Below are 19053 nucleotides of genomic sequence, written 5' to 3'. Positions count from 1 at the left end.
TATCAAGGAGAAAGGCAGAAGAAAGCCCGAATTGGTTCTTTGTATCTGTGAGTGACTGAAAACACTTCCTTGGGTTTATTTAAACTTGCAGACTGCATTAGTTAACTTCGAAAATACGCTTGAGAACAGCTGGAATCCAGCTGAATGCAGCCAGTCCCACTGAATTGTTAATGATGTCTACGACATATTGGGATTTGTTTTGGAGTAAATACTCAACATGTAATTTGTTAGCATGTTTTCAGTCTGAAGTGTGAAACCAAATTGAAGTCTACCCCACTGTCCTGCCTTTTAAAGGCTTTTAAAGAGAGGTGAAGGCAAATACTGCTCATTCTGCAGCAGCTCTTGAGAAGATGTTTCAGATAAGGCATCTTTAGCTCTGGTCCTTAGGCTACCATTCAGCAACAGTGGGGGAATGAAGAAGTGGTTTTGTTTGTCCGCTGTTCCTCCAAGTGACGAATTTAACACGCCTGGAGTGTTTTGCCTGTATTTCTACTGATTTTGACTTTGCTCCTTCTATTTGGTTTGAAGCAGGCTATGCGTGTTGGTTAGGAAATGTAAATGCCTTTACAGAACTGTGCATTTGGATGTATTTTCTAAAGCAATTGCTGTAACCACTCTAGTAGAAATGAGAGCAATTATTGATGCTCGCAGCTATCTTATGGCCTGAAATATCCATTACTATATACAAGTACAGCTTTTAAAAGAGGAAACTTTGGGAGATTTGTAACCTTAGATGGAATGCAAATTCATATGAAAGTTAGTAGTTTGTGGCTTTTATTCTTGGCTACTAGAAAGATTTCTCCTTGCTCCATGAGCTCCAGTAGTGGAAGGCATTGGCAGGATCTTGGAAGCTGTTTCTGAAAGCCTGGAAGTTAGTAGTTCTTCCTGCTCTGCCAGGAGCCTTTTGTGGAGAGGCTCAGTGCTAAGAGCATTGATTACACAGCCAGCAGGTATAAAACTGATATATGGGTATTTAGCACAGAGCTAACTGGAATTCCACATTTCCAGCCTTTGGGCAATAACACTAAGAGTTCCAAGTAAATTATTTTCCAGGTTAGAGTTAATGTACCTTTTAAAAGACAAATCTAAAACAAAATTAAAACAGTTTGCAGGTTCAAGAAATATACACCTGTTTTGCCTGATTTCTTTCCATAATCTCATTTTATATTTTTTATGGTTTTATGATGGCATGCACAACACCTTTTAATATTGCAAAATACATATGACAGTCAAAGTATTATTTGACACATTCAGTTGTAATAACAGCTGAAATGTCTGTCTTGTTTCCTGAGTTACAGTGGAGCATCAAACTTTGTATGTACACTATAACCTTTGAGTTACTCCTAGTACAACCTCAAGGTAGAAAAGATTGAACTACATAATCTCCTGCTGTGCATACCCTGTGGTACAGCATTATGCTGATCGCCATGCCAGTGCTCCCTTACAGATCTTTTTAAACCTAAAATTCTAGAATTCTGTGAAATGACAAATTTGGAGCCCAAACTCCTCTCATTTAAAAATTAATTTTCCCTACAGGAACTTCTCTTGAAATCAGCATGTTCTCTGAATGTTTCTCTTTTAACCAACCAACAGTTGTTTCAAAAGAGAAGGGAAAGAATAAACCCACCTTTTAGAAAAAACATTCGGAACAAGCCTTATTTGAGGTCTGATGCCAGGGATGGCTCTTCCCTTAAGACATCCCTGTGGGTGATGAGCTTAGCAGAACAATAATGGTTTGCTCCTGTGGACTGTCTTTTGCCTGCTGCATGCTTCCTAAATCCCTCTCTGCTAAGGAAGGCCACAAAGAGGCCACCAGGACCTTTCTACACATGAAGGAGAAGCTGAATAACCACTAGTTCCACATGCAATTCTCTCCAGCCCCTTCCCGGGAGGGATGTACTGTGCATTGGCTTTTCTCTTGCTATGCAACCCTTCCTCATTTCCCCAGCTGCTGCAGTGCTGCCCCTACCAGGCCTCAGGAGCTCTCCTAGTCTTGTAAACTGAAGAAGGGCAGCTATCCTCATTTTCTGCCCTTGTTATTAATCCTACTCTTCTGTCCTTGCCAAAGTATCTATTTGCACCTTTGCTCTGCTGATGTCCGACTTCCCAGGGCTGATGTCTCCATGCAGCCACCTCTCCCAGGCGGCACCATCTGCACCCACATGCAAGTCTCACTGCTCTCTGCAGACCTCACCTTGCCCGCTGCAGAATGGTGGTGATTGCTGGCTTCTTTGCTTCTTTGCTTTGTTTTCTTTAACTGAGTTCTAACTGGGGAATTGTTCCTCATTTTGTGCTTAAGGCTAAGAGTCTGAACTAATTCCCCAGGTATTCCTCACTGAAAATGTCTGAAAACAAAAGTATTTATATGCCTCTTGTTACCACTGAAAGGATAAGGAAAACTCGCTTTCCCTACCATTGTCTCTTCAACATTTGCACAGCAAAATTCATGGAGGAGCTTGGTATGTGGCACATTTGCACATCATATTTTTATTTTGAAAACCACATTAAAAATAAGGCCTCATTGCCATGAAAAAGTGATGCTTGAATTTGTAACTCTATAAATTATAGCTTCTTAAACAAGCTCTGGTTTTGTCTCAGAGCTCCCATCTCAGGTTGCTTTCACTTGCTCCTTAGTAATGAAATGGCACCACAAACTTATTTTATGTCCTACTTTTCAGTAAAATACAGTGTAGTAGATGGCAGACACAGGAAATTTATATCCCCAGTCATGTCACTGTGAAAAGGATTAATCACAAATAAGAACTGTATCCTCAACATGTCAAATTTATAAACAGCAGAGAAAATTGAGATGGACCAAAGGAAAAGTATCAAGAATGCAGTCTTTATCAGCCCCTGATGACTGATGGTGCAATTTGCCTAAGAACAGTGGAAGGGAGTCAAAGAGGTTCTTAGACGGTCTCCTGTGCCATCCCCCCTCAAATAGTTGGCCTCAGAGCTTGTGTGTGTGCATGTGCTCCTCACAGAGGCACTCTTCAAGCTAGAAGGCATTCTGAGTGCTGAGAAACAGTGCTAGAGAATATGAAGCTTGGCTTCTGGCATGTGGCGAGTGCTGTGTCCACAGCTCACTGGTTGCAAGTCCTCATGCAGACAAGGTGAAGGTGAATGATGCATCAAAAGTAAGCCTAATACTGCAACTGTGACTAGCTGAGGCTTTGGAGAGAGCAGAAAGCCAGTCATCCAGCAAGCGTCCCTGAAGATTTTGATCCCCATATAAGTCATCTTTTTGCAGTCCTACTCAGCTTCTCCTCCAGCCCAGGATGAGGATGCACAGCAAGGTGAAGGGAACACAGAGTTCAGAACAGATAGGATGGACTGCTGTGTAACTCTTTGTGCTTTAACGGCATTTGTCACTATGCTGATGGCTGGAGAACCAAGTGAGTGTTAAGGCCTTCTTCTGACCTTCTTTTGTGCTGTGTATGTCAGCTCAGCCACATGCATGCAGTCATGCTTGCGGAAATGGCAGGTTGTCATTCAACATAGTACTGTGTAGAATCATTCTGCACGAAGCCCAGGGTGTGTATAGGTGAAATAATTATATTTTGCCATTCTGGTGTGTATGTTAGTGACATAGTTCTGTACAATTGCAAACAGAATTATAAAACTGATTTCTTTCTACCTTCGTTTTTTCTAAAACAGGTCTGAAGAAAGAAGTACAAAAAGATCAGGATGCTAACAGACCAGCTGTTTCATCCCCTAAGAAATCAGCAGTAACAGCCACCAAGCTCCATTCACCAGGTATTTATGAACCTAAAAGCACTGTTTCAGGCAAGATTTAAACTTGTTGACTTTGCAGCTCTTGTTAACATACTAAATTCTGAGACCTACTATTGTCAAGTGAAGGTTGATTGTGTCCAAGGTTCATTAAGCTGTGAGTACAGCAGGCTTTATCATACCAATGCATGAGCTGAATAGACTTCTGTTTTCTTTGTAACAACTGTGCAATCATCTCCCCTTCAAAACAAAGATTTGTTGCTATTACATGTTTAAGGGCACAGGAACATTTTTTTCATCTTTACAAATTTCTTATAGAAAAAGAGAACAGATAGATACAGTGAAATAAAAGAAACCTCAGACAATTACCTGGAGTGATAGTATATTACTCAGAATCATCTTTTACTATTGGGCAGAGGCACTAAATTCCCTGGGCTATTTATATGTATAACTGGAAAAAGTATTATCTATGGAAATAACCTTCAGAATGCTATTGGGGCATTGTCAACTTACTCCTCAATACTGAGCACAAACACATTTCCTTTGTTTAGTTACTCAAATGAAGAGAACTTATTTCTATTTATGTCTGCAAAGTGTACATTAACAAATGTATAAGGTACCTAAAGGCTTCTGTAAGGCTGTCTTTTGGCTGACCTAAACATTTTTCAAATGAGTGGGCATGGTCCCATTGATTTCATTGTGCTTGCAGTTTTCTTCTGTTCTGTTACCTAGTTTTTCAGACTCAAATACTTCAACTGTCATCTCTACAGCTCTAAGGTGTTTGGTCATGGTGGGTAAAAGCTCATATTTCTTCATTTGATGGTGAAGTATAAAACATGCAGAGCAGCTCTTTAGATCCTATGGCTTGCATCAAGAGTCTCTTCGTGCTTGCTAATTCCAATCCCTATTCTTCTCCTTCACAAACAGCAAAATCAAGAAAATGGAAGGTTAAATTCAATCTTTCCAAGGACCAACAGGACTTAAAATTCTTCTCCTTTTACAGATAGGAGGTTAAAAAGATGAACTTAATACTGTCCTCTGAATTTTATTGTGTTCAATCTATTTTGCATGTGGTGAGATCACCAAGAAAGATACAAATTAAAATTTGTTGTGGAGAGTGCCAGACCAGCAGCTCATCAGGGTTTATGATGGTGGGAGTCTGGTTTAAGCATCACCACTGACTGGCTGTAGCAGCATGTAACAGCACAGCTGATATACTTCCACTAGAATTAGAAAGCAAAATGGAACAGGCATATTTGTACCATGTATTTGTGTTGTCTTAAGGAGGCAAGCATTTCCACGGGTGACTTCATGATTTTCAAGGCTTAAATTTTTGGCATATCCAATTTATGAGGCCTCAAAGGTTTCCTCTTTCTCATAAGAGGTTGAGTACCCACCCTCTCTCCGTCAGATTGATTTAGGATTACTTAAGCTTGGTTGTCTGAAATTCTGGCAGCCTAAAACTGTTTGTCTCTGTAAAGATCAAATAGGAAAATAAATCTCATCTTCATTTATTTTTTTAGAGTAGCCTTTAGCATTCTTTGAAATAACAACAGCAATAACGAGGTGATAAAGACAGACAATTTTTCACCCATTTAATATTTCAAAAAATAATCAAAGCAGTCATTAAACAGACAAGGAGTGGGTGCAGCAGGGACCAGGGAGCAGTAGCATAGGGTTTCCTCCATCAGGATCACCACAAACTCATGCAGCATTTACACTTTGTGATAGAAGAGCATGTGTCCACAGGTAACTCCACCACAGCGAGATGTGGTTCTAAAATTTCCGAGTGCTGTTTCCAGGTTGTTTTCCCTCTGTTACTGGCCTCCTCACATACAGCTTCTTTTAATCAGTGCTGGGTTTTGACTGTCATGCAAATATTTATTAACCTTGAATCTGATCTTTAGAATTTGGATCAGTCCTTCTGAAGACTTGCAACAGATGCAGAGTCTTGTAAGGGTCTTAATTGTATCTATTGATTCAATACCATTCTTGAAATCTTTGTATAGGAGCAGGAATACCTAGAAGCGGGTGCTCTCCTTCCACTCCATCTTAGGATGGTGACATCTGTCACTCTACAGATTGCTTGTTACCAACCCTTTCAAAGCAGTTTCACTTTCCCCACCAAAATCTCAGAAACTGGACAGCTAAAAGGCAAATAAATTGCATTCCCACACAAATCCTCACGGACAGTGTTAATTAGGAGTATACACTTGTTATGTCTCTTTAGTTCAAACACTAATAGATGAAAAAGACCTGGGAGTTTTGAATAGGATCAAAGGTGTTTAGTGATTTCAATGTGTGCTAGGTTTGCCCCTCTGGTTCCACCATCAGCAAAAAGGACATTCAGGATCAGGGCCAGCATCATTAATATATACCCTGGTTTGTGCAGAGCAACAGAAGAGAGACATCAATGGCAGAATAAGCTTAGTAAGCTGCTTTTCAGACACAAATGAACCGAGAAATTCAGATTTATCCCCGAGGAGAATAGAACAGTTTAATTTACAAGGACAGCTTATAATACTACCAAGGACAACATAGAGATGTACACTTCAAATGTTCCAGTGAACAGGAAAGGTAGAAAGACATAAGAAAAAGAAACCTGAAAGGTTTCTATTTTAATTAAAACTGTATTTCAAGAGCCTACACCCCCTTCTTGATATGCTTTCTCTTGTAACCTCACCATGCTTTCTTAACAACCCAAGACTTGAACCCAAATGTCTGACTAGGAAGACGCACATTCATGTCTCTTGCTTTACTGGATTTCTTATTTTGTGGTAATACCTACTGTCCCATTAAGAGCCCCTTTACATGAAAGAAAAAATCTGTAAGAAACCGTTGTTCCTTCACGAAAAGGTGTAACTGGCTTTAAGTGACCTGAAAATGGATAGAGGCAATAGCTGCGCTGGTTGAACTTTCTTAACAAGAAAGTCCTCTCTAATATCCCATATTGTATTATTCAGGTCTTGCAACATCATGAAGTTAGTTTTGCAAAAGCTGGTATTCCTCTTTGTAAACCCAAGTCATGTTCACAAAGACTTTCAGAGGCTGTTTTCCACTTGTGGCTATTTGCAGTTGCAATATGAGATTCCTGGAAACATGAGGGAGCATCTCTGCTGGACCTTAACCTGGAGCCAGAACATAGTCGAACAAATTGGAAGATATGCTCCCAGTGGCTTCACGCGAGCTTGGGATCTGAACAAGCAGGAATATGCTCCTGGGGTATTGCTCTGGCAAAGCCATACTGCTTTCCCTGCCTGAACTAGTAAAATTGTCCTAAGGATCCATTTGCACATCCATGCCATAGTCATAAAGATCTAAAGTATCAAAAGTCCATCTGACAAAATTACCCCTGGAACAATGCTCTCCTTCACTCATACCATCATATCCATCTCTGTGGAAGGATTCTTCTGTCTTTTTTAGGAAAGGGATAAGTAGTATCCATGGCAGAAGACTGTCCCCTGTTACATTCATTGTTGAGAACTGGTTGAAGACATTGTTTCTGCACTGTTTTTCAGGAAATGTATATTATAACACAAAAAACAAGATAGCCTTTTTCTTTTTTTTTTTTTCAGATTTTTGCATATCCAACACTTTTTGCTAACACAGAAGCATTCATTTTTCATCTGTATTCAGACCAATGTCCACCATCTCTACTAACACATGGGGACAAGTGTCTATTTTATCCTTCTTCCAGTTCCTAAGCTAAAAGCCTGAGACTAGTGGGAGGAGCTGAGGAAAAGAACCAGAGATTCTTGGCCCACACTTGGAAATGAGCTAAACAGCATGAGCTGAGGAGAACTGAGGGTAACAAAAAGAATAAGTAAGCTCTGCAAAGGTGTTGCCCAGCTGACCATGTTTGCAGAGAGAGTTCACAGAAAGCTAAGATACAGACAAAACAGATTGTCCAAGCAGTGGCTTGAGCAACCACACGCTACCGGAACATTACCCCTTCTTGCTTCATCTTCATAACTGAGTTTATCCAGAGAAATGAAGCAGGATATGAGCTTAACATAGAATAAAAACCTCACTTTCCTGAGGTGGCTTACCATGAGTAAATTTTAGTTATTGTGCCATCCATGTGAATAATGGCATTGTATTTGAGCTGATATCCTAAACACAAGCTACACTAGTGGTTTCACATCTTCACACAGGATCAGAGTTGCTCCAAGCCAACTTGGAGCATGTCAGAGGAGCCAAAGTCTTTCTGGACCCATTTCTGCGGGCAAACTATATAGCAATTCTTGTGTGACCTATGGTGCAGAGAGAGCAGCCACACAGAGCCAGTGGGGTAACCAGTCAGCCTTATGCGGTACCTGGCGGCATTTCTGTATGTATCTGTTTCACACTGCAACTTCAGAAGTGTTGTATAGGGGAGAGAAAGGGGAACTGGCAGGGTAGACTGCATTATTGTTGATTAAAAAAAAATAGTGATATCCTAATAGCAAGAGATCCATGCTGTGTTTGCATGCAGAGGACAGCTCCAGCCCCACATTGTCGCATTTGGAGGCAAAAAGAAATCTGCAAAGGCAAATAAAATCTGGCACCTCTGTCAAGTCACCAAGCTTGGTGTTCAGGTGGCCAAAGAAATCATATATCGAGTGTAAATGTCATCCAATTGTTTTCCATATCTACCATAGGATAAAGTGAATCTCAACCTGGAAGTGCCCATTTCTCTCACTGTTGTTCAAGAGCAGCGTCACGCATTGAGATGCAGACCTCTATTCTTGTAGATTTCTAACACAGGTGAGATGAAGCCTTCCTCTAACAGTCTCAGCTGTCAGTAAGACACTTAGGAGAGCTCTTCTCAACTCCTAGCAGACCTTCAGGCTCAGATCCTGGGGCAAGATGACTGTTACAAAGCTTTGAGCTTTTGCCCCTAGGGTAATATATTTCACTGTGCTCTTGCTTTTTTGGAAAGTCATTACATATCTGTGTGAATGTTACAGACCTCTTTTCTCTTTTATAAGATTGAGCCCAAAGGCCCCAGAAACACATAAAGGTCATGTCTATACATACGAAGTAAGTGACTCTGATGGTCTTTTCTTTTTACTCTCTAGGACATCCCAAGCAAAGGCCAACGACCCCAAAGAATGGATTCTCCCCCAAACCAGGAGAGAGTCGAGATGCTGAAAAGCAGTTCATTCAGAGATTGAAGGAAAAGTGTGATGAGCAGTCCCGACAATTAACCATTATTCGAGATGAACTTAGAAGGGCCACCTGTGGCTTTGACGTCTTTGCTATAACAACACAGCACTTTTACAGGCAGGTAAGTGCTGGGGACATTTACCTGCTTTACAAAGGTTCCTTGCGTTTATATCAGTCAGTTGCCCATATTTATTCCACAGTCGTTGAAAATTTGTTATTGGAACAAAGAAAATGTAACTTCTTTGCAACAGGTGTTATGAGGACCATATTCTAATTTGGTGCCATATATTTGAAAATCAAAGGTCAGGAACTTGGAAGAGGAAGAACAGTGACTGAAATATTTGTCACAAGCACAGAGGGGTTTCAGGATGTTTACAGGAATGAAGCAGATGCAAAAACTTGGAAGTCCCACTCCCTGGCTGCTACAGTTGGAATGGAAAGTGTAACTGAGACATTGGTACTTGTGAACAAATGCAAAAACAATCTATGCATTTAGTCAACTAAAGGTGTTGGATGAAAGAAAAGATTTGCTTTCTCACAGTACTTACTTGCTCTTCCTGTTCACCATGGATCAGGCAGTGTCCCTTTTTCTGAGGTGCCAGTCCTGAAGGGTTAGAATAACATTATCTCAGCATTTAGGAGATTCCATTCAGCAGGTACAGAAAACATAAATAAAATGTGGTTAATAATTGCAGAAGCTTATTTATTTGCTAAACCAGAGATAAAATGAAGGATCTGTAGGCATTGCTTGTTTCAAAAGCTGTTCAGTGATCTAGCAGGGCTCTGAGGACAAGACCTGATGCCCATACTTTTTGTACCATCCCAGGTTAAGCTGGTGTCCCAACTACTTTTTAGAACAGGCAATCACCAGCAGAAGGACCCAAGGTTTGGATATTTTTGGTTGCCTGTTGGTCTACTTTTGGAAGACAGAAGTGTAAGCTTTCAGTATTAAGTGGGAGAAAGAAAAACAAAAACCAAAACACAGATTCAAACAGTCTTTACAAATTTTGAAATACTTTATTCATCTTTTAGGGCTTTTTTTATATTAGTGACAAAGGTTACTTTGAGCAAATGACCGTAGCTCACACTTTTCCCTGTGTAGGAGCTGATCTTGCCAAGGGGAGCTTCACTGAGCTGAAAAAACAGGAAATTTTTAAAACATACTAAGTATTTTAAATACATTCCCAGGGGATTTTCCCCTCTGTTTTTCTTCACTTTTGACATTTTTGGGCTTGATGGGCATTTTTCTTTTGTTTTTTGTTGTTTTGTTTGGGTTTTTTTTTGAGCTGACTGTGGAGTGTCCTTGATTAAAGCAGAGGAAAACAAAAAAGGGCAAAGCAGTGTCTGCTCAGCTCTGCCTATGCATTGTCCACTGGGGAGAGATTTTTCATCTCATGCCTCGTTACAATTTGCTGGAGGAATTCTGGAAGCTTGGGCATATCTCTTCTGTCTCCTCTGGGTATGTTTTAAATGAGAACAGCTGCTGCAGACGAGACTCTCATCCTGTTGGTGCGTGTTAGATCTGACCTGAGAATGCCTCCTAAGCTGAACACCTCAGGGGACTTTATTTAATAGCATCCTCTCCAAGTTCTGGTTGGGCATAGCTGTGCCTCACGTTCCCAGCTCCTATCTACTACCAGGCCAGCAGTAATACTCCTCTTGAGTGCCTGGAGGTAAAAAATAATATGCCAGTGGAACAGACCCACTGCTGGACTTGCTTACCTGTGCTCAGCCTGAGTGTCAGTCTCTTCTGGGCTGGCCTGGTTGCCCTGAAGTGTATATATGTGCATATGACCATTCAGTGCAGTGCGAGACACTTGTGTAACATGGGCCTCTGCCAGGTAAAGACACTTCTGGCTTCCCTGGGTGATGAGCTGCACAATCAGTGACAGCCCAAAAGTTACCCACTGGGAACTGAGGATGTGGTACCTACATGAGGAGTATGGTTGCTGTAGGCTCCATTTTTAGTGAATAGAGGCAGGTGAGTGCTTCCATCACCCTATTTACAGTACCAAAGATCTGAGTTCCCTCTTGAGGTATTTGCCTGTTTTGACTGAGGCCTCCTGGGAGGCCTAAAGCTGCTACACTTTCAAATTCAATGCTTAACTTGAGAACCTGCATGTAGTGGGATGATCTGGGACTACTCAATTGCTTGAGTAATTGGACAGTCTTTTTTCTTGCAACATAAACACAAGCTTCTGAGGTTTTGAGTGTCATTCACAAACACATTCTGTAGACATTCTCTGAGATGGCATTGTTGTTTGAAAGCTTGAGCAGAATTGCATTGGCTGGCCCTGAGTTAGGGCAGCATGGAAAAAGAATCTTTTCCCATTATAAAAATAATACTAATTGTGTGTCTTTGTTCCTGAAAAGCCTGAGGGCAAAATGGTTGAGGTCTGAGTAGTGCTGCAGTTTGGCGAGGCAATAATACTTGTTCAGGAAAAAGGTAGGGCTTTATTCCAGACAAGTTTGGGGTTGACTTGTCCAACTGGCTGTTATACTCTGCTTAGCAGAGGGCCTAATCCTACTATGGTGTTAGGGAGCCTCTTTGGGCTGACAGTCATCCATAGCCTGATTTGGTATATACACCTCTCTCTCCTTACACCACACCAAAATAATGTCCAAAACATAGATTTTTCTCTGAATTAGAGCTTAATTCTGTTGGAAAATGCATTCCCAGACAGTGAGGCTTGGACTGTGTTAAAATCAGTCCAAGGACCAGTGTTTTACACAGAGGTAGGAGTCTCCCCATGCCCACAGCTCTCTTGTCTTGCTCACACTGTTTATGTTTTCTCTCCAAAGTTGAGGAAAGCACCAATGCAAGCGGTCCAGTAGACATGCTTAGCTGAAGAAGTAGATGGTCGATATGTGGTAAAGAGTGTTGGCCCTCACCAGCAGTTTGAGTTCTTTCCAAATTTAAGCACTTGCTGTAGCAACCTTAAGGTTACATGACCATTTTTTGAGTTTTGCTGGATTTGTTTTCAGGCTGTTCCAGACCACTGTGGAATGGTATCCTGGAATCATCTCTCTCACTTAAAAATGCTCTTAATAGTGAGATTCATGTAATAGGCAGCAAGGAGTGCAGAACATGAAGCAGTACTTACTACAGACCCATTAAGTGCCAGCTAAACCAATTCACTGTCTTGGGGGAAAAGCCTATACAGTCAAAGCAGGTGATTACTGAGGCAATGGACAAAATAGCATTAAAGCACTGGTTCTGACATAAGCATTTAGCTAATTATTAAAAGTAACAATTGCAGTGCCTGTGGACAGTGTGGCTTTTAATTATTATTTAATTAACGGATGGATTAGTTAAGACTCTCAGATACACACTCATTATTTCTGTTGGATTTGGGAACCACTTCAAATTTATTCTGAAGAGGAGCAGACCGAGTTTGTCCTTCATGTTGGGTGTTCATCATGTCGGTACAAATCCTTGTGCTGTGAGGGATACTCCCAAGTGAACAAGAGGCTGGTAGGAGCTGGAATGGTGCCATGAAGATGATACCACGAAGACTCTGTAGAGCAAATATCACGAACGGCTCCCTCTGGCTTGGGTCGTTCCTGACTGGCTCGTTAGCCGGTAACAGTGATAGCCCTGACCCAGTTTCAGCCCTGTTCAGCAAAGTGGTGGGCAGCAGTCCCTTTTGGAAGTGGTAACAGTGCCATCTAAAGGATAGCAGCCCAAAGTGACAAATTCTGGAAGGTAAATCCTGACGGGCATAAAAAGGGAATAAAAAAATAATCCTCTTTAGTATCTCTAGTACACTCAGAACAGAAATGTTTGTGCTGAGGGCTGATGCGGCCAAACTCTGGCCAGGCTCTGGAAACCGGGCTAATGCCTTTCTGCCAGTCCAGCCTGCCCAAACAGCTGAAAAGTGGACTGCCGTTAGCAAGGGTTGTGCTGGCATAGTCTGTTCTGTACTCTGCTTGGGCATGGAGGGGTCTCCAGACTTACCTCGCACTGTGGTTTTCACTACAGGGGCGAAAACCTCAGGACAGGTCCCAGAACATGGGCACAGTCAGATCAGCTTGGAATGGGGGTACCACGGAGATGCCCTGAATGAGAGCTCGGACAGCACTGCAGAACTTGATGGCATCCCAGCACTTTGTGTCTACCAACACTAGGAAAGACATGTCACCAGTAACCTGTCTGTTTGTCTCCATATCTGAGTGTGGGTTAGTTTTGGGTGGATGTACAAAACACATCTTCCAGACAAGGAAAGGCACATAGCAATGTCCTGCAAAATCCAGGATGGACAAGGAAAACCTTTTCCCCCATTCAAATAACTGAGATATGTGTGTGCTTGTGGGTGTTTGTCAGAGTAATGTTTCTGTCCTGGGAATGGACAAAATGCCACCCAGTGTCATGTAACCACCTTGTCCAAATGATAATGACCTCTTGTGTTAGAGGCAAAACTGGTTGCAGCAGTTATAGTTGCTTGCACTTCTCACCATTGCCTACAAACCAGTAATTTGGGCTAACAATACGAGTGCATATCTCAGGCTGAGATGAAAATGGTTTGTTTTCACAACTGCCAGAGAATGAGTGTAGGAGAAATATATCTATTGTTTGTGTCTGGTGGTAAGAAGCCAGCAAACATCAGAAAGACTGACCTTCTGGTTTTTGGGGGTACTACTTTCCCAACATTTGCAAAATGGGTTAGAATTTAGCCCAAGAATAGTCTTTAGAAAGATGCCACTCGTCCCTCCCTCTCATTATTACAACTTGGCTAGATTCCCTTTATTGAGCAAGTTCAGTCTCTTCTTGGCTCCTGCTGGAGACCAGAGCAGTCAGAACAACTCAATATTTTCATTCTGTATCCTGGAAAAAATCCATTTTGGACTTATCAAGCCCTGGCAGTTTAGGAATATGAATCAAAAACATTTTATTGCCAGACAAAAAAACACTCCGTTTACTTGGAAGAAAAAAAAAATAGAAAGAAGCTTTGCCATCATTTAGGGCTTTCTCAACTGCTTTTAAAGTAGAAATGCACAAGATTTGTAATTGAGGGCTACTAGTTATGATAAAACAGCAGTAAGAATTGGGAAGTGCTCCTTTTCTTGCAAGCTCTATCATGCAGCTGCTATGGGACCTGAAGGACACCCACCATGGTCAGTCTGCCCAAGGAACAAAGCAGGGTCTGTGAACTGAAGGAAGAAGGCACTTCTGCAGACCCTCTGCTTATTTGCTGTGGGTGCTACAAGACAGGCAGTGAGAAGGTAAGGTGCTGTAGGAATAGAAATCTTGAAGCAGCTGAATATCTTTCCAATCCTCATCCTCTGGGTAACTGGATGTTACCAGAGTATGCTACACAGGGCCTATAGGGAGAGCATTTTATCCAAGCTCTCCATCTCTGTACCAGAGCGTGTCACTCAGTTTCTGCTCACGCATCACCTCTTGGTGTTCAGTGCTCCGTTGCTGTGACTGCAAAGCCAGACACTCGCAGCACTGTACCCTTGAGGTCTGTCAGCAAAACCCACCTCTCTTCTCGGGCTGGATCTAAGGGGTGTTTCCCTGTGCTTCTGTGCCCAGCAGTTAGTTGGGGACACCAGGGAACTGCCATCACCTGGGGGCGCCGTGGAGGAAGAAAGTTGGTATTTGTGATGAATTCTGTTGCCGGGGTGAGCGGACAAAACAGCCTGTGAGGAAAATCAGCACTGATGTCAGTGCGGAGGATAGCAGCCTCCTCCCGCTCCGTACATTTTAGCTGTGTGTTCCTGGACAGCACAGGTCGTATAGCAGGATTTCCTCTGTGAAAACTCCTTCCACTTGCACGAGTTCCTCACTGCAAATGGGGCAACTAGATAACCTCTGTCTCTGAGATACAGCCCCTTCTCCTGTGTCTGGCTGGTCTCCCTGCTTTCTGTTCTCTGGGCTTGTGTCCTAAGGCCGTGTGCCTGAGAAAGAGAGAAGAATCAGGAAAACAATAAAAAGAGGAGGCAGGAACTCGCCGGGCTGACCCTGTCTCTAATACAATGGTTTTCTCAGCTTCTGTCCTGCAGCGCAAGGAATGGGGGGTGAGTAACCCACCCGCAGGGGAAGCAGGAAGTGAGCAGCAGGAGCAAGGGCATTTGGAGGGGCAGGAAGAGAGCAGCAGTAAACTCCTCTTCCTGCCTGGAATCCTGGGGCTGCAGAGCAGGTACAAAGGCTTTGCAAAAGAGTTTTAAGGGGAAACACGGAAGGCTGATGTTTGAGTAAATTCAGGTGCGAGCATAGCCAGAAAAATGGCAGGTGAAGAACCAATTGCTTAGTAAAAATGATGCTTATTCCTGCTGTGTCCAGAGGAAATGCCCCAAACATGCTAATTGTACATTTCCAGTTGAGTAGGAGTTAAAGTAGAACAAGCAAAAAAACCCCACCCAAAACATATATATGTATACACATACACACACACACACATATACATACAGAATATCTTCACCCAGCAGCTGGCCACTGGGGACTGCAAAGTGGAAAAGTGATAAAAAGGAGTGTTTGAGGGAGTCTGCTTCTGAGATGTCAGTAGAAATTTTTATCCTCTCCCCATAGCTTGTTTCCTTTGCAGTGCATGCCCTGTCCGGACCCATTTGTGCAGGTGTTGCCTGGCTTTGCCTGGTATGGCTGGCCGTGGCACATCACGGCCAGCACTTTGGAGACGGGTTCATGGTTATGCTGTGCTAAGCCTGATGGAAATAATCCTGACTCTGGAAGCAGGGAGGGACAGGGAGGCAAGTGAGTGGCAACCTGTAGGCAGCACAGGCTTGGGAGTGCCCCAAACTGTAGCTGAAATGGGGCTGTGTCACAGAATCATTGGCAAATGTAGTGCTAGGAGAGGTGGGAAAGCTGCCCAGTGGTCCTGCCTGACCTCTTCACCTCTCCTTTTGGAGCAATAACTAATGCTAGGCAGCTCTAGAGACATGCCACTGCTTTTGATTTCTGCACCTGGCTGCACCTTCAGTGTTTTACTCTGCAGGTCACGATGCCATCCAATGCACAGCACTACCCTCAGGCACCTTGTACTCAACGAGGTCTGTTTAGGTAAGACACGAAATGCTGCTACTCCACCAGCAGGTAGGACTTTCCACCAGTGAATACAGGTGTCCTTGGGCAGCCTGAGGTGCAGATAGACCTGAAGGGTCTCCTACCAGCCTTGCAGCCCAACCAGCAGCAAACATTAATTTTCTGCAGATACCCTACACTAGTCCCATACAGCATGGTCTGCTCTGCTTCAGTCCCTGCAAGACACAAAGTAGAAAATGCAGGGAACCTCTTGGCTTGCCCCGCTCTCCTCATTAGCTTTCTAACAGACATTGCTATGAAAATAGTGCAAATTTTGGTTTGGGGGAATGGAAGAGCATGGTTCCTTGGGAAGTGCTGAGGTAGGTACAGGGCCTTGTTTTGGAACAACCCCCGATGACAGTAGGTTTGTATCCCTTGGATGCAGAAGAATTTTGTTAGTTCCACATAAATATTTCAGATTTCAAGATAAATAAGAAATAGCCCCAGGCAGTCTGATGTTCCCCTTGAAGAGGTTTTAAATGTCTATTAAAAATTAAAGATCTCTTTATTTACATGTTGACCTTGAAGAGAAATATATTTAGGCTGTGTGCCAAGTATCAGGTAAAGGTGAATTTATTTTCTCTTTTTGTTTATATTACTGATCTCTGTGTAAGCAACTGGCTTGACAGACTCGCTTTTATACTGCATTTGGAAAAACACAGAATAAAAAAATAATGGAAATAAGAATAGAATAAATACTGAAAAAATAAAAGAGTAATGGAAAAACCAGAATAAGGGTTAGGAATTGCTTTTCTGATGATGGCAGCCTCCAGATGGGGTATATGGCTTCTGGTGGGTTTGAGGGATTTGGCAGCACGCTGGCAGTTGTGTAAAAAGCAGTGATGAGTAATAGGCTCCGGTGGCATTGCAGCCTTTGCTTGTGCAGGGGACAGAGCAAAACAATTTCCTCACATCAGCCATCGTTATTTTTCTTTATTTTCTTAGATGGGTTCTTTGGTTGCTATCCACAGGTTCTGTACAGAGATTTCTAGTGAGAATGTAGCAGAACAAAGACTTTGCAATTCCTTGCAGAACAATAGGTGCAAGGTTCATATATGCAAGTGTTAAACACAGCAGAAACTGAAGAATTATTCTGCTTCCATGAAAGAACAGAAGTATTTAAGATATGTAATTTTATACATAACTTCCAAGGAATTTGGCGAAGCTGGAAAAAGTTTTCACTAAAAGGGAGCAAAAAAGAATCCTAGTTGTAGTTAGCAGCTGGGTGGATGAGGCCTGGCCTGTCTGGGTAAGAAGGATCCCATCCTTTCTTTGGGAGTCTGTCCTGGGTTATCTTTACTTGAAAAATCAGTTTGTATCATCTTATTTGCCAGTGCAATAAAATCTGTTTAAGTAGCATTAGCTTGTTGTGTTTAATTGAATTACACAGAACAAGGAACAGAAAGATGTTGTCTGTATTGAATTAGGTTTGTAAAAAACAGAAAGCACTTGGCTGACTTAATATATTCCTTTCACATAATATTTGACCTCTATGTAACTATCTCATTAGAATTTCAGACATTAACATTTTTGTTATTCCACAGTTGTCCCAGCAGAGTTCTAGACATTTTGCAGACGGTATAAATGTGGTGCCTTGGAGTGCTTAACATCCATATAGTCAATAGACCAATTAAAACTGGGGAGTCAAAGTGACTGAGCCTTGGAGATTACCGTATGTCTAGTTTATTGTGGATTTATCTGGATAGTCAAGTGTTTGTGTACACGGACACACACACCTGCATGCACACAAGCACACATCTAAGTCTGTTCTGCTGTCTCAAATATCCCATGGGAATTTCCAGTGAATGTATGTGGGACAGGGCTGGAGCATCACAGGGCCTGGGATCACTGACAGGGTAGCAGTGACAGGCACCACTGGATAAGGACCGGACAATGCCGTGTCCTGCCAGTATGTCACTGAGAGCAATAGTGAGGGCAGGCAAGAAGCAAAACCACACACATCAGGAGGTGCGTAGCTGCTGTGTGCGTACACAGTTCTGTATGAGCTGTAGAAGAGAGCCCAGTGAGTAGCTTCCCTTCTGCAGAGAAGGATATTCCCCCGTTCATGTTCATTTATGCCAAGTGAGTGCGATAAATATTTCACATCCCACACAAGTTCATCCCACCTGCCTTTGGCAGTGCTCCCTGCAGTGCAACACGTGCCTCTGGGTTGCTGCAGAACTGAGCAGCAGTACATGTCCTCAGCAGCGCCACTGGGCTGATGCCTGCCTCTGAGGCAAACAAGCTGCACAGCTATGCTTATTATTTCACTCTGATTTCATCTGTGGGGAAAAATCAAGCTATATTTCTTTCTTTTTTTATTTCTTGCTTAGTATACTAAGAAAAGGGACCTTGGTATATATAGTGTGGAGAATTCTGTTCAGAGAGACATTAAAAAACTGCATGTTGTATAATTATATATATATTGAATGCTACCCTAAAGTAAGGAGGCTGAAGTAAAACTGAAATTGTATATATTTATCACAAATACAAATATCAACATCTTGTCCATTAAGCTAACAAGAGGCTATCACTAAGTGTTGTAAAGGAAAGCTCAAATACGTTTATAGACAAATATATATACAGTAGACTGAATAGAATCATAGAATCTTAGAATCATAGAATTGCTTAGGTTGGAAAAGACCTTTAGGAACATCAAGTCCAGCTGTTCCACCTAGCACTGCCAAGTCCACCACTCAATGTCCCTGAGAACCACATCTACATGCCATTCAAACACCTCTAGGAACAGTGACTCCACCACTTCCCTGAGCAGCCTGTTCCAGTGCTTGTCAGCCTTTTCTGGGAAGAAATTTTTCCTAATACTCAGTCTAAACCCTCCTTGGTACAACCTTAGGCTATTTCCTCTTCTCTTGGATCTTGCTGAAGAAAAAGGTTTCAGAGTTTCTTTCTGCTCTGACTGTAAAGAAACAGAGATCATCTCCATTTTGGCATAAGCTTTGGCACAAGCTTCCAGATCTTTGGCCTAATTATCGTGTTTTCATCTTTCTCTAACTGGTATTTTTAAAAGCAAACACATTACAGAGGAGCATAACATAAAGCAATGGCAAAATACATCACAAGGATTAATTTAGAAATAAGCATGGAACAGTTGAATACATGCCAGATATTTG

General features: G+C 42.2%; 1 protein-coding gene across 2 annotated transcripts in view; it reads left to right on the top strand.

Annotated features, from left to right (window-relative positions):
• MTUS2 (microtubule associated scaffold protein 2) overlaps window positions 1–19053 on the top strand; it is a 300838-nt gene that overhangs the window by 236875 nt on the left and 44910 nt on the right. For both annotated transcript variants that reach the window (XM_065678445.1, XM_065678446.1), the window contains 2 exons: window positions 3658–3756; window positions 8793–9001. In XM_065678445.1, the coding sequence (XP_065534517.1) occupies window positions 3658–3756; window positions 8793–9001 (308 nt within the window). The remainder of the gene's footprint in view (window positions 1–3657; window positions 3757–8792; window positions 9002–19053) is intronic.

Source organism: Lathamus discolor, chromosome 4, assembly GCF_037157495.1.
Source record: "Lathamus discolor isolate bLatDis1 chromosome 4, bLatDis1.hap1, whole genome shotgun sequence".
In the NCBI taxonomy this organism is placed as follows: Eukaryota; Metazoa; Chordata; class Aves; order Psittaciformes; family Psittacidae; genus Lathamus; species Lathamus discolor.
The sequence above is the reverse complement of the archived record's forward strand: the minus strand, read 5'-3'. Positions and strand labels throughout refer to the sequence as shown.